Here is a 15,022-nt window from a genome sequence, read left to right on the forward strand (position 1 = left end):
CCCATTAATGTTAACCATTTCAACTAAACGCCACGCACACAGCATCAAATGTGGACTCAGAAAGCCTCAATTAGGAAAATCAGAGTTCACCTCCATCATCTTTCACAGAAAGACTAAGCAATGTTACTGAACAAGGATTTGTGGGAGGTCCACCCACTCGGTGAGGGGTGTCCCACTCCTCCTTTTATGGAGCAGGCTGGCTACCTTCTCCGTCACACACACATACACACACACACAGACCTGCAGACACCCATACTTGCAGACAGGCACAGATACACACACAGACACACACATGAACCCATTTATGCCGAGAAGAGTAAGGAGCTTGCCCACCACGCCCCCCTGAAAACCCATTCTTTCCGTCCACAGTATTACTGCTTGACAGTCCTCCTACACAGTAAAGGTTGCATATTTCACATACCTTGCTGTAAAAATAAACTGGATGTTTCCATGTCCTTCACCTCCCAAAACACAAAACACACATGCACACACACACACAGACATACAGCTTCCTGCATCCTGTTTTCTACTGGTCAAATTCCGTAAGCCCCAGATTCATTAAAACATTTAGAGCTTGCATCTGGCTCCCCACTGCACCCAGGGCAAGGCCCCACCTCCTTAGTGCAACATACAGCAAATGGGGCCCTTCCCAATGGCCCAAGTGGCATTTCCAGTCATGGTCAGTTCACAAATACCCATGATGGCGTTTATTTCTGAATCATTCGAACTCTGATGAGAGCTGTGGACCCTTTTTACAAAGAAATTATGTATGAACAAACATCCAAGATTTTACATGCAACTGTTTCAGGGAAATGAAAGCAGCCTCTGGGACTCCCCCCAGACTTCTCTGGATGGGGGTTCCTAGACATCCTTTAGAACCCACATCAAATGTCCCCTGCTCTGCAAGGTCCTCTCCCAGACACTTCCTCTGTCCCTGCTTCCTGCCCCGTGCCTCCGTACACACCATGCCCACTTCTATCACACCCCCCGCCACACCTTGCTCCAGGCAGCTGTGACACAGTCTCCTCCACTAGACCCTGAGGGCCTCGCAGTGCCACTTGTCACTACCCCAGCACCTCGCCCAGGTCCTGGCACTAGGGACTCATGCATTTTGGAAATGTGTTTTCCAAAGGCAGCTTTCTCTAGAACTGTTAGAAGTGAAACGTTACAAGAGCTAAAGGAATCTTCAGCAAACACTGACTTAATTTTCTTTACAAATTTAAGGACAAAGAATAATCAAAGGGCTAACTGGATTTTCACATTTCCTGTCCTGAAAGCTTCACAAATCTTTGACCAGTAACAACGGCAAGTGTTGTTTTTATCAATTTCTCCAACTCAAAGACGAATACAAATATAGCACTGTTTAGAGAAAGAAAAGAGTTGTGATAATGGATATGGATTGCAAGGTCTGGTTCTCAGATCAGAGACTCAGTGGGAGCACTAGCCACAAAATGAAAAATAACCCAAAGAAGAAGTTGTATTTTTCCTTGCCGTACAAAGACAAAAACCTTCAAGTTCAGCTGAGGGCTGAGTTAATAGGCTCCAAAAGGAGCACCATCCTCGGCTGTTCATAACTAGAAAGGGCATTAGAACGTGGGAATGAGGTAGCAGTGTCCAAGGAGCCAGAGAAATTTCCACTGCTACAGATATACCTAAGAACTGTGCGCTTTTATATTAGAACTGACTTCAGCCTGTGCACACAACTGCAGCACAAAGACGCCAGCTCCTGGCACAGGTCCGTGTGCAGAAATACCTCTGTTCTAGCTGTGATGAGACTGAACAAGTCTCTCTCTCAATATGTGCCTGGAGTAAATGAATATATGTACACCCAGAAGCATCAGTCCATATACATGCCCAAGGGGAAAGGAAGCAAAGACAGGCAATGTACAGCACAGAAACATCCCATTTTCTCTTTCATTACAGCAGACAGCATTTATCTTGAACATCTGGATCATTCCTCATACGCCCCTGCAAACTATCCAGGACTTCCTGAATCTCACTACTGGCCACACAGCTGCTAGGCACAGTCTTAGGTTGGCTGCAACCTTTTTCCGTGCTCAGAAGCAGCGCTAAGTCCTCGCTTAGGTCAGGGAGAGGAGTTCACCAATAGAGGAAATTATTGAACACATCCTCAGAACTCCCTGGGCAGGCCCAGGAATCGGGTCCAGAGTGGCTGCTGAAGGAGAGGTCAATAGTGTCAGGGAGCTTTGAAGAGGCACTGACCTCCAGGGAAAGCTTGGTCATCTCATCTCTAGCAGAGGCAGAGCCTTCCATCGGTCTTCCCATTGGGCCATTAGAGGAGCTTCTGGTGTGCAGGAAATCACGGGCTTCTGCGGATGTCCCTTCCATTGGTAGATCTGGCTCTATTGGCACAGGCTTTTGCGGGACACTGATTACGTGCTTCGACTTGGCGGGCCTGGGCCAGGGGATCGGCCACCCCTGGGGAGGGTAGTGGGTACGGGTGAACAGCGCCCTTCACAGCCCCCCGGGCCTGGGAAAGTGAGGCCGGAGGCAGGCCCCATTTCCTCACCCAAAATACCACCGTTAGGGGAGGCTTGCCGGAGGGAACCGCCTTTTCCCCACCCCCTTATCTTGCCCGGACACTCCCCGTTGCCAGTGCAACTCCCATCACCACCAGTGCGCATACATTGTTGCCAGACACCGTTGCCAGAGCAACTCCCGCCCCTTTTCAAACAACCTCCGTGCTCTCTTAGAACCAATCCTAACCTCCGCACCCTCTCAGAACCAATCCTAGCCTTTATCCCCTCAGCATTGGCTTGTAACAACCCCCGCCCTCTATGCCAGCCTATATAACCTGTGCTCACCCCTAATAAACTCTCTTGGCTTCTACTCCCTCAAAGAACCGTGTCCTGCCTGTTCCTTCTCGCCGCCCTCCACACCTTGCACGCCTCCGCCGGGGACCGGGCCCAGTCCCCCGCCTCGCCCTCGCCTCCGGGAAAGAGCCCCCGCCGCCGGTACCCTCCGAGCAACGCCGAGAGCCGAGGGTTCAGCAACCGGCCGCCCCCCCCCCCCCCCCCAGACAAATCAACTGCGACCGCAACTGGCGCCCAACGTGGGGCACCTGCACTTGGAAGTCCTCTCCACGCAGCGGTCCAGTGACGCCACTCGCTCGCCCGGACGCCTCTCCAGCTCCCCTTCTCCTCGCCTGCAAGGTAAGGGCCGCCTCTCCCTCGCCGCTCCCGGAGCCGCCTCTCCCTCGCCGCTCCGCGTCAGGAGCCGCCTCTCCCTCGCCGCTCCGGAGCCGCTCCTCCCTTCCCCAATTATCCCGGCTGCCTCTCGTCCTTTTCTTCTATAACCCCCATTCCTCCTAACGCTCTCCCTCTTCCCCTCCATTACTTTGCTGTAGTCCTTTGTATGTTTCTTTCTTTGTTTGGCGCCGTGTACCTCTTTGCAACCGCCCCCCCCCAGACTGCTCCAAAATGGCGAACTTCCTCCTTCTTCTTCCACTGAGGGGAGGAAGTGCTCTAGTGATGATGTCAGCCCTAAGCCGGGCCGGAAACCGCATGCGCTTTACCCCGCCCTTTCACAGGGCGGAGCTAGTCCGCCACCTTATGCCTTAGACCCCGCCCTTTCACAGGGCGGAGCTAGTCCGCCATCTTATGCCTTAGACCCCGCCCTTTCACAGGGCGGAGCTAGTCCGCCATCTTATGCCTTAAGCCCCGCCCTTTTACAGGGCGGAGCTAGTCCGCCATCTTATGCCTTCGGCCCCGCCCTTTCACAGGGCGGAGCTAGTCCGCCATCTTATGCCTTCGGCCCCGCCCTTTCACAGGGCGGAGTTAGTCCGCCATCTTATGCCTTAGACCCCGCCCTCTCACAGGGCGGAGCTAGTCCGCCATCTTGTGTCTTAGCCACGCCCACCGCACCGCCATCTTGCGACGCTTGGGGCCTCCCACTTCCGCCTCCCCCTTCGACAAGCTCCCCCTCGGAGCCGCTGCCGGCAGCTGCCGCTACTCCTCCCACCCTGCCGACTAACAACCCCTGGCTGCCTTCTACACCTCAAGGCAACCCTTAGGACAGCGCTGCCCCTACCCCCACTCCCATGCCAGGCCCTCTACTTTGGGTGCACCCTGCTAAAAGCCAGCTTAGGAAAATTTGCCCGCAGTGTGGCTCTGAATCAGCCTAGCTTCAGATCTAGTCACCCTGGCTGTTCATGTATTTGGAGAGCCGCCGGAAAAAATTATCTGGCCCCTGGACGCAGGCCAAACCCGCCTACTTATCCGTGATAACCCGGACATGCAAATCCTCTTGGAAGGATTTCAGGGGGAATTCAGATCCTAGCCATCGACTGTTACAGGGGCTCGCCAAGCTTCCCTTCCACAGCCCCTTCCATCCTTTCCCCTCCTCTGCACCCATCCCGGGTGCCACTACCGTCTTCACTGACGCCTCCAGAACCCGTTTCGCCTTCCTCTCTTATTCCCAAGACCACCCGGAACCCCGCCTATTCAGTTATGTTAACCTTCATTCAGTCCAAGTGGGGGAAATTCTGGCGGTATCATATGCGATAAAAGCCCACTGTAACCACCCAGTAAACATTTTCACTGACAGCCTCTACACGTATCAGGTCTGCCGAGTCCTCGCGTTTTCCACCTTTTTCCCGGGAAACTCGGCCATCGATAAAGCACTTTCTGACCTCAGGAGCATCCTGGAGCATCGACAAGATCCTTGGTTCATTAGCCACATTCGTAGCCACTCAGGCCTTCCGGGGCCCCTGGCTAATGGCAATAGTATAGTAGACCAAGCGGTCTCAACTCAGAATACCCAAGCTATGCTAACCCACACGGCAGCCCCTCCGGGGGATGCTGTTAATCAGGCCAAGTTATTGCATTCCAGGTTTCACTTTTCGGCTATGTCGTTACATCATCTATGTGGCCTCCCCTTAGATACCTGTAAACATCTTGTCCGCAATTGTGCAACTTGTGCGCCCTTTGCACCGCTTGGCCCCCTGCAACCTCAGGGAGTCAACCCACGAGGCCTAAAACCCAATTCTAGATGGCAAATGGACGTAACTCACGTTCCGTCCTTTGGACGCCTCAAATATGTGCATGTAATAATTGACACCTTCTCGGCCATGTGTTATGCAGTCCCCCTTGCCGGGGAAACGGCCAAACACTGTATCAAGGCCCTGAGACAAGGAATTCTCTTCATGGGAATTCCCTGGGACCTAAAAACGGACAATGGGCCTGCTTATCGCAGTGCCTCCTTTGCGGCCTTTCTTCAGTTATATAACATCACCCATCATTTTGGCATCCCCTATAATCCACAGGGGCAAGCCATTGTGGAAGCAGTCCATCGCCGCTTAAAAACACAAATTGAAAAAGAAAGGGCAATGCTCCCCCAGGCAACTCCAGGGGACCTTATCATAGCAGCCCTTATTCACCTTAATCTACTCACATTCAATAAAGAAGGGCTTTCGCCCCTACATAAACATTGGGGGCCCTCGTATAGGCCCACCCAGGCCCCAATGGTTTACTGGAAGGACCCAGAGAATAATGCCTGGAAGGGTCCCTCCCCACTCCTCGCCCAGGGGCGCGGGTTTGCTTGTGTTTTCCCAGATGATGCAGCACAACCAATCTGGATCCCAGGAAGGGCAATCCGGCCCGCCACCAGCAACCACGCGTCTAACGAGACGAGAACGCCGTCGTCTCCGCAACCTGGTGCACCAGATGACAACAGTACACCTGGGCCTGGACCCCAGTCCGAGTGAACCCCCTTTTTCCACAGCTCTCCAGCCGCACCTCAGCTCCAACCAGCCGCACCTCAGCTGCAAACAACGCATCGCCAACCCCACCACCCCAACCTTTTCTGCCCCCCTCTCGTTACTCCTCTCCCCTCCTCGACCTTATCCAAGCAGCCTTCACCTCAGTGAATTCCTCCAACCCCTATCTTACCTCCTCTTGTTGGCTTTGCCTCTCCACTTCTTCCCCCCTATATGAACCAATTGCCTCCAACCTCTCCTTTTCAGAAAACACAGAGGACAGCCCCTTGGAATGCAATTGGAATACCTCTGCCGTCCCTCTAACCTTTCACTCAGTCTCCTTTACAGGAAAGTGCATCCGTCCTCGCTCAAGCAACTCTCCCAGCCTCACAGCTTGTGCCAACTACTCCTCTCCCAGCAGCTCTGCCAAGTTTCTTATTCCCCACAACTCCTCCCAATGGCTGTGCTCCTCTACAGGACTTACCCCCTGCCTTAACGTGCAGACCCTCAATACAACTAATGAAACTTGCCTCCTAATTGTCCTTATCCCTAGGGTCTTATACCACAGCGAGGAAGACTTCTTCCTCCGCCTGGAAAGAACTGCAGATCCCGCCCTTCTGCAAAAGCGAGAGCCCATCACCGCCCTCACAATTGCCTCCCTCCTAGGTCTTGCAGGCGCTGGCACCGGAATCGCTGCATTAGCCAGTCAAGGCTCCGCCCTAACTCACTTCCGAGCAGCGGTTGACGAAGACATTCGTCACCTACAGAACGCTATTTCCCATCTTAAAAATTCTGTCAATTCCCTCTCTGAGGTAGTGCTCCAAAACCGCCGAGGTCTCGACCTTCTCCTCCTCAAAGAAGGAGGCCTCTGCGCCGCCCTAGGAGAAGAGTGCTGTGTATATGCCAATTCCACAGGTCTCGCCGAAGACAGCCTAAAAAAGGTCCGAGAAGGACTAGAACAACGTAGGAGAGACCGTGAAGCCACCAGCTATTGGTCCCACATCTTTACCCCCCTCCTCCCTTACCTCCTCCCTCTCCTCGGCCCCCTACTAATGATCATTCTAGCTCTCACTTTAGGACCCTGCATTATCCGCAGAATCGTCCAACTTGTAAGAAAACAAACAGATGCTATTTTTTCCTCGTTCGTGCAAATCCAGTACCAGCGACTCGCCACCTCTGACGCTCCCTACTCCAAGATAACAACCAACCCTCCGCAACCTCACCGCCACCGGTCAACCCGCCGACCGCGAGGCCCTTCTCAATCGCCTAAACCTCGTACCAACCTCGAGCTCCAGTTAAACCTCCCACCTTCACCCATCCCGCTAGCAGCAAGGCCCTTGTCGAGCGCCCGGGCGCCACACCAACGCTGAGCTCCAGCCTTGCTGAACCACCGTCAACCCTTTTTCCCCTCCCCAACCTTCCCCTTCCCTCATCCTTTAGCGGACCTCTCCGGTAAGCTTCTTCCTTTAATTAGAAAAAAAGGGGGAAATGCGGGACACTGATTACGTGCTTCGACTTGGCGGGCCTGGGCCAGGGGATCGGCCACCCCTGGGGAGGGTAGTGGGTACGGGTGAACAGCGCCCTTCACAGCCCCCCGGGCCTGGGAAAGTGAGGCCGGAGGCAGGCCCCATTTCCTCACCCAAAATACCACCGTTAGGGGAGGCTTGCCGGAGGGAACCGCCTTTTCCCCACCCCCTTATCTTGCCCGGACACTCCCCGTTGCCAGTGCAACTCCCATCACCACCAGTGCGCATACATTGTTGCCAGACACCGTTGCCAGAGCAACTCCCGCCCCTTTTCAAACAACCTCCGTGCTCTCTTAGAACCAATCCTAACCTCCGCACCCTCTCAGAACCAATCCTAGCCTTTATCCCCTCAGCATTGGCTTGTAACAACCCCCGCCCTCTATGCCAGCCTATATAACCTGTGCTCACCCCTAATAAACTCTCTTGGCTTCTACTCCCTCAAAGAACCGTGTCCTGCCTGTTCCTTCTCGCCGCCCTCCACACCTTGCACGCCTCCGCCAGGGACCGGGCCCAGTCCCCCGCCTCGCCCTCGCCTCCGGGAAAGAGCCCCCGCCGCCGGTACCCTCCGAGCAACGCCGAGAGCCGAGGGTTCAGCAACCGGCCGCCCCCCCCCCCCAGACAAATCAACTGCGACCGCAGGCTTTGTTGAACTAGGTTAAATGGGGGGAAGCAAACTTGTAGCACCACATACAGACTGGACGCACAACGGAGGATACACGAAGTGCACACCCTCGTAGGCCCTGGTCCTCTTCCCCTCCTCAGCCACCTGACGTCCTGTGTCTCCCCAGGCCAGAAGACAAAAACTTCCAAGAGGATAAAAGATTCAGTCAGCTCCCCTTGCCCCTCTGGGAGTATTCTGTGCACTGAAAATACCACAGAGAGAGTTCAGCCAATCCCTCAACCAAGAAAGGGCAAATTAGCCTTGTCTTCTGCTCAGACTAGCAGCAGTAAGATTTCACCCATTAGCTGCTCATTAGCACCTCCACCAGGGGGCATGCATTAGGAAATAAAAGGTGGTCAAACTCGTAAATGCTGGTGACTTGTTAGCCACTTTGAGAGCCTTGATGAGGAAGATGTCGCAAGCGGACCTGACATACAGCAGGAGCTCAATGAATTTCGATGGAGGAAGGAAGAAGGAAGGGTTGGACCAATCTCAAAAAGGACATGTGTTACCTGAGATGCAAAATTATGCACTCTCACTCTCCTGAATTATAATGACCATGAGGGTATGCTTATAAATTACCTCAAATGGTCTTGTTGGTATGTACCCATCATTCTCAGAGGAATGGACTGGAAAACCCAAGACCGACCACCATACTAGGAAAACCATGTCAGACCTACTAAAGGTGGATCAGGAATGTTACCTTTATGTGAGTATAAATGTCCTGTCATAAAAGGACATTCGGGAGACCACATTTTTCCCTACGTAAATTACCAAAAGAACTTCATTAATCAAAAAGGAAGAGAAAATGTGCTTGATAGGTTATTTAATCACTACTCTCAATGAATATTTTATCTAAATTTAGGAGACACCGTAGCTTCATTATTTATAACCCAGTAGTCATGTTTCAAAATCATTATCGCAATTACTTTTGCTTCTCTACATAATTAAAGCTCTAATATTCCATCTTGCCCAGAAGGTCACTATTACAAAACTCAAGACTTAAGATAATTGCTAGGATTTTAGGTGGACGCTCGTGGTGAAGAGGGGATCCTGGAGATTTATCCCGGTTGGAGCTTACCAGGCTGAGGAGGTGGCCCCACAGCTGTCCTGAAAGGGGGAACTGGAGGGTAAGTCCTGGGCCGGGGGTCGGATGCTCACGGTACCCCTGGAGGGGTTTGCAGAGGTGGAAATGAAGGGGCCAAGGGACTGGAAGGTGGCCTGGTGCACCTGAAACTGGAGGGAATGGCGAGGTGAACACAGCCTCAGGTCGCGGCAGGGGCCACATCCCCCCCGGAGGAAACAGACGGCCGCCAGCACACGGACCACTGCCAGCCGAAAGATGCCTCAGCATACTAATTGCCTCCTAAGTCATTTCCTAAATAAACTATTTTTAAACAGAGCGTAAGGAAAAGTTTACTCTGCTTATATATGTGCATGTGCATTTATTCTTCCAGAATATTGATTCTATATCTAATAACATCAGACTTTATCAAGTATTTGAACAGCCATATTAATAATTCTGAGGCATGTTGATGAGAGTAACAGAAAAGGTAAAAATTTAAAATTATAGTTTTTTTCTTTCTGATTTCTGTTTTCCATGACATTCGTTCACTAAAAAGTATCAAGGTGTGTGCCGCTGTCTTCATATTCAACCACTCTTTTGAGATTTCAGGTGCCCTGATCCTCACAGGGTCTGAATGTGATGATGCCATGTGGTTACTAAAGGGAGAAAACGCACAGTCCCCAGTCCAGAAGCCACGGGGAGGCCCCTAAGCTTGCTGGGGAGTGGCAGTTAATAAAGGACGGGGTCAAGGTTTGACAGGACGCTGCCTGCACCTGCCCATCGACAGGGGTCGCCGATGAGCCTGACAGGGAGAGGGGGGAGCTGGGCTCTGCGGATCCCCGGGGAAGTGGGGGACACCACCATGAAGCACTCGGCACAGGCTTTCCGCATTCCCCAAACATTTTCCAAGCAGGGTTCAAAAAACTTTGGGCTCTAAAGCAAATCACATGGTGCTGCTCACGCTTGGTTACCCTGAGGAGGGGCAGAACCCGTTTTAATGGTGTAGTTAAGGCAGCGCCATAAATTAATGACAAAGATGAGGAAAATATACTGGTCTGGAAGGAATCATTTGAAACAGATAAAAATGATAAGTAGAAAAAAGAAATGTTTCTTTTACTTCTTAATTTTAGTAAGTGACTGGTTAAATGTAACAGGATAATAGAGGAAAAAACCCCAAAAGTTAGAATATTCACTATGTGAAATGCAGACAAAAACTGTGAAAGACTCGGAATTTCAGTGGGTGTCCCTCCTAGCTGACCCACTGGGATTATCTCTGTGCTTGACTAGGGTATTTTACAACTTTATAGTGATAGAAGGTAAGTTGTTAAAAACTGATAGTAATGCAAATAATTCCGGTCCACAGAAATGCAAATTGTGTCTAGTGGAATGCAAACTGATTATCACCCTGGTTACTGACCACTTTTGAATCCATTTGTAAATTCATTTCAGTATTTCTTAGTCTGACTATAGATGTGTGGTACTTTTGAGTTCTCCATTAAACCTGTTGTAACATCTTATTGGTTCCCTCATTAGTAAATGAATCAAATCAATCTTTGACACAGATTCATCTTATATCTGTATGAAAGTCATGATTATATTTAAATTGTATCCTTTAAAAAGACTTGTTTTTAATATACTAACACAAAACAATCAGACTAAAACGTTTCACAAATGGGAATAAGTTATGATCACGGAAATAGCCATCTATAGAAAGATTAGTCTGTTGGCCACTGCTGTTCTTCATTCAAATGCATTAAGCAGAAGATAATATTCAATGTATAGTCAAAGCAACAGCCCATGAAAAATTTTTCTTGAGTCAGAACTCTAGTGACATGGCTTATACTTTAAATAAAATAAGCTTCAGAACTTAAATTTAAAACTCAATTTAAAGATACTTTTTGAGGCTAAATCCCAACCATACAGGTAGCATATCCTTTCAAATAAAAGTGACCTACACCTGAATGTAGTTCTATAGGTGCCAAGTACTGGGCTTGGCACTGGGGACCACAAATAAATAAGATAGGGCTTCTCCCCTCCAGAACCCCCAAGTTAGCAAAATGTTATGGGAATGCTGAAAAGGGAGCAATGAATGCTTTCTGGCACAGTGGGGAGACGCATCTGATCAAGAAAAAAATCCGACAGAGTCCTATTCAAGCGGGGTTTGAAGGGTGAGCAGGGCCCCTCCAGGTAGGGAGGCAGTAATGAGCAGAGCTGAGGAGGTGAGAAAGAGCAGTGCAGCCCCAGGGGGCAACAAGCCACCTGGTTTGGCAAGAGAAGTGGTCCTCTACTCTGCCGTGTGCATCAGAACCACAAAAGGACTTACTTAAAATGCAGATACCGAGGCCCTACCCCTGACTTACTGAACTAGAATCTGAATTTTAACCTGCCTTCCCTTCCCCACCCAAGATTCAGATACACAGCCAGAGGTGAGCCCACCTGGGCCAGGGCAATGTGCAGCACAGAAGAAGGAGACTAGAGTTAAGGCCGGAAAGGTAACTGTGAAGGGACCTGAAGGCCCACTAAGGGCCTGAGAAGAAATCCCAACAGTCCTGAAGCCCAGGAGTGAAGTGGTGGAGAGGTATTCTAGAAAGACTAGTTGAGAGGGGCTAGGGAGACCAGTTGGCTAATGTTGCCTTCAGAAGTTGAGAAATTCAAAATTGATGCATGCTGCCTTCAAAATTAACAGAATCATAAACACAAAACTTTACAAATGATTTTGAAAGTGCACTAAGAAGTGAATCAGCAATTACAATTGATCAAACTTCACATAGCAAAAATTTCTCAGTGGCTTCCTGTCCAACGGCATGACAAATATCACCAAAACTTTGTAGCACGCACCTTTAAAAGGCAAAAGGCACACTCATTATTCTTAGCTTTCTTTTTGTCTTAACGAACTGTAAAAGCTAACAAGCAAGACCCAGGAAGGCAATTACAGCTCCAAGCAGGCAGCTAACAAGCATCACCGAATCCAAGGCCCATCCCACGGCACCACACCAGGTGCCTCCGTGCATCAAAACACAAGACTGACAAAAGGGTAACCAAATTCTAGCTCTTTTTTGCTCCAAATTGATCTTGATACATAATTCATTTAGTTAGCAATAGGGCAAAAGCGTTCCTTAACATTCTTTGCGCAAGTAAATGAGACCTATTGTCTTGCTATGAGTCATGATGAGACCAGACGCAGAGCTGGCCAGTTAAGCAGGGAGGTGGAAGATGAGGTTGTTTAAGGAGAGACGGCAACGGCCTTCAAAAGGAAGAATCTGACAACCAAATGACACGTGGCTAAAAGGGCAGAAGGGGTGGGGGGTCGGGCAGAACTGCAAAGACAACTAAGAACCTGGGAACAAATCACTCCAGATAATGAAAGACTTTGCAGGTCTGGTGCAAAGGCATCTAAACCCAAGCCAAGAAGGTCCATAACTCACCCTCCTGTGCCTCAAAGCAGCAGGTTTACTGACACAAAATCTCATCTCCAGGTTTCTATGCATCCCCTAGCGCAGTAAAGACTGGCAACACAGTTCAGATACTTTCCTAATGCAGCGCACACTAGCTGCATTTTTCCTTCCAGACTGTTTCTACTGAAGAAATCCAGAAACTTTAGAGGAATTGATTCTGAAATTTTTAACTTAAGAGTTTTGAAACTATATGTTCCAACCTTCTGAACTTGAAAGACCTTCCCGGCACCACACAATTCATAGAATCGAGTAGCCGTTTGTGCTCTTGTTCAGCATTGAAGCGATTTTGCAAATTACAAATAACAAGAAAATTAGAATCACTTGAAATACCGAAGCATACAAGTCACATGTATCACTAACAAGATATATTCAAAGACTAAATATTCAAAATAGTGCCAAATTGTTCAAGAAGTAAAACTCCAGAACTCCTTCTTTTGAGTTTTGTCAAGTTACATAATCAAAACAAGACCAAGTATTTTTTCAACTTTGACTCAGATAGGGTTTTCCTGAAGTCCCCAGAGTTACTATTTGCCAGGCACCTACAACGTGCCAATATGTAAAAGAGCAATTTACATGCATTGGCTCATTTTATCTTCCTAGGAACTCTATGACATATGTATTATTTATCCTCGGTTTTCCAGAAAAGGAAACTGAGGCTCAAGGAAGTTAAGTAACGTGGCCAAAAATAAATAGTGATGAAGCAGGACATACAATAATAGCAGAGAAGGATATGTTGGACTAACCCTCAAATAGATAACAATTATAAATGCTATACACAATGTAAAAAATGATTTGTGGGCACTGAAGAGTGGTCAAAAGCAGGGAGAAACTAAAGGAGAGTAAACCCTTGAAAGACATGAACTACCCTGGGTAAAATTTGCATTTATGCCACTTTTTGCCTGCAGGCACTCCCCAGTCTGCCTGGCTATACAAGGTAGACCTAAGCAAAAGCTAAGGTTTTGCTGGCTAGAGGAGTCAGAAGACAAGAGTTTAAGGCTATCGGAGCAGCTGGAAAGTGAGGGTTAGAAATCCCAGAAAGAAAAGAAGAAAGGAGCCACAAAAGGGAGAGCCCCAAAATCTGTGATTAAATCCTTCCCTAATCTTTGGCTGATCTCTGAACTGTACATGAAAGCAGAGACTCTGAGAAAGCAGTGGCTTGAAGGCTGAGTTGTTTGAGCTGTTTCCTACCACAGGGGAAGCAGAGTCTGAGGTTTAAGTCTAGGTAACTTAAGTGTTTGCTAGAACAAAAATCAATGCTCTCCCAATTCTTTTGTTGCTCAGATGTGGCCTCTCTCTCTAAGCCCACTCTGCAGGTGAACTCACTGCTCTCCCCTCTACATGAGACATGACTCCCAGGGGTGTAAATCTCCGTGGCAACACAGGATATGACTGCCAGGGATGAGCCTGGACCCAGCATCGTGGGATTGAGAAAATCTTGACCAAAAAGGGAAGTGAAATGAAAAAAATAAAGTTTCAGTGGCTGAGAGATTTTTTTTTAATTCAGTTTTATTGAGATATATTCATGTAGCATACAATCATCCACAGTGTACAATCAACTGTTCACAGTACCATCATACAGTTGTACATTCATCGCCACAATCAATTTTTGAACATTTTTGTTACTCCAAAAAAAATAAAAATAAGAATAAAAATGAAAGTAAAAAAGAACACTCAAAGCATTCCATCCCCCATCCCACCCTGTTTTTCATTTAATTTTTGTCCCCATTTTTCTACTCATCTGTCCATACACTGGACAAAGGTTTTCGCAATCACACGGTCACACCATGTAAGCTACATAGTTACATAATCGTCTTCAAGAATCAAGGCTACTGGGTTGCAGTTTAACAGTTTCAGGTATTTCCTTCTAGCTATTCCAATACACTAAAAACTAAAAAGGGATATCTATATAGCACATATCTGTATAGCGCTTAAGAATGACCTGCAGAGTTTCTTCAATGGTTCATCAACAAGATACAACAGAGGGAAAAAAAATTACAGACAGGAGAAAAATAGGAAAATGTTGCCCAAAGTAAAGAAAAATATCAGTTGATAGAAACAGACCCACAGAACACCCAGGAGTTAGAATTAGCAGGTTTTAAAAGGTCTTTAAAGCAGCTATTATAAACAAATATAAATTTATGAATATAAATACTAAAAATAATGTGAAGTAAAGCAGGTCCATATTGAAAAAACAGATAGGAAGTCTCATCAAACAAAAGAAAACTATAAAACAGAACCAAGACTTCTGGTAACAGTACAGTAGCTAAGTCAGACTAACCCTCTTGCAGATAACAATGATAAAATTCTGACAAAACATAAAAAAGCAACCATTTTAAAGCACTGGAGAGCCACCAAAAGGCATAAACTGGAATGGAGGCTACTCTTCAAAGATGGACAACAATGGAAGAGATTTGCAAGTATGGTCCAAAATATGTTTACAATATCTTCTCAAATCTTTGGCTGATGGCTAAACTACATATGCATGGGAGGAGATCCCAGAAGACCAAGTAAAAAAAAAAAAAAAAAGCAGCTAGAAGCTAAACAAACTGAGCAGAGATTTCAGCTGCTGAGAGACAGTTTGGAGTCGGGGATCAGTCA

The 15,022-nt window shown here is 48.3% G+C and overlaps 1 protein-coding gene across 1 annotated transcript in view; it reads right to left on the reverse strand.

The window, feature by feature from the left end:
* Positions 1-2,100: 2,100 nt before the first annotated feature.
* LOC119515322 (putative serine/threonine-protein phosphatase 4 regulatory subunit 1-like) overlaps positions 2,101-15,022 on the reverse strand; it is a 62,464-nt gene continuing 49,542 nt past the window's right edge. The window contains 7 exon segments of the mRNA XM_037811169.1: positions 2,101-2,376; positions 7,934-8,045; positions 8,985-9,133; positions 9,747-9,902; positions 11,732-11,792; positions 12,596-12,682; positions 12,684-12,721. Coding sequence (XP_037667097.1) covers positions 2,101-2,376; positions 7,934-8,045; positions 8,985-9,133; positions 9,747-9,902; positions 11,732-11,792; positions 12,596-12,682; positions 12,684-12,721 — 879 coding nt within the window.

The sequence above is a fragment of the Choloepus didactylus genome, chromosome 19, assembly GCF_015220235.1.
Source record: "Choloepus didactylus isolate mChoDid1 chromosome 19, mChoDid1.pri, whole genome shotgun sequence".
In the NCBI taxonomy this organism is placed as follows: Eukaryota; Metazoa; Chordata; class Mammalia; order Pilosa; family Megalonychidae; genus Choloepus; species Choloepus didactylus.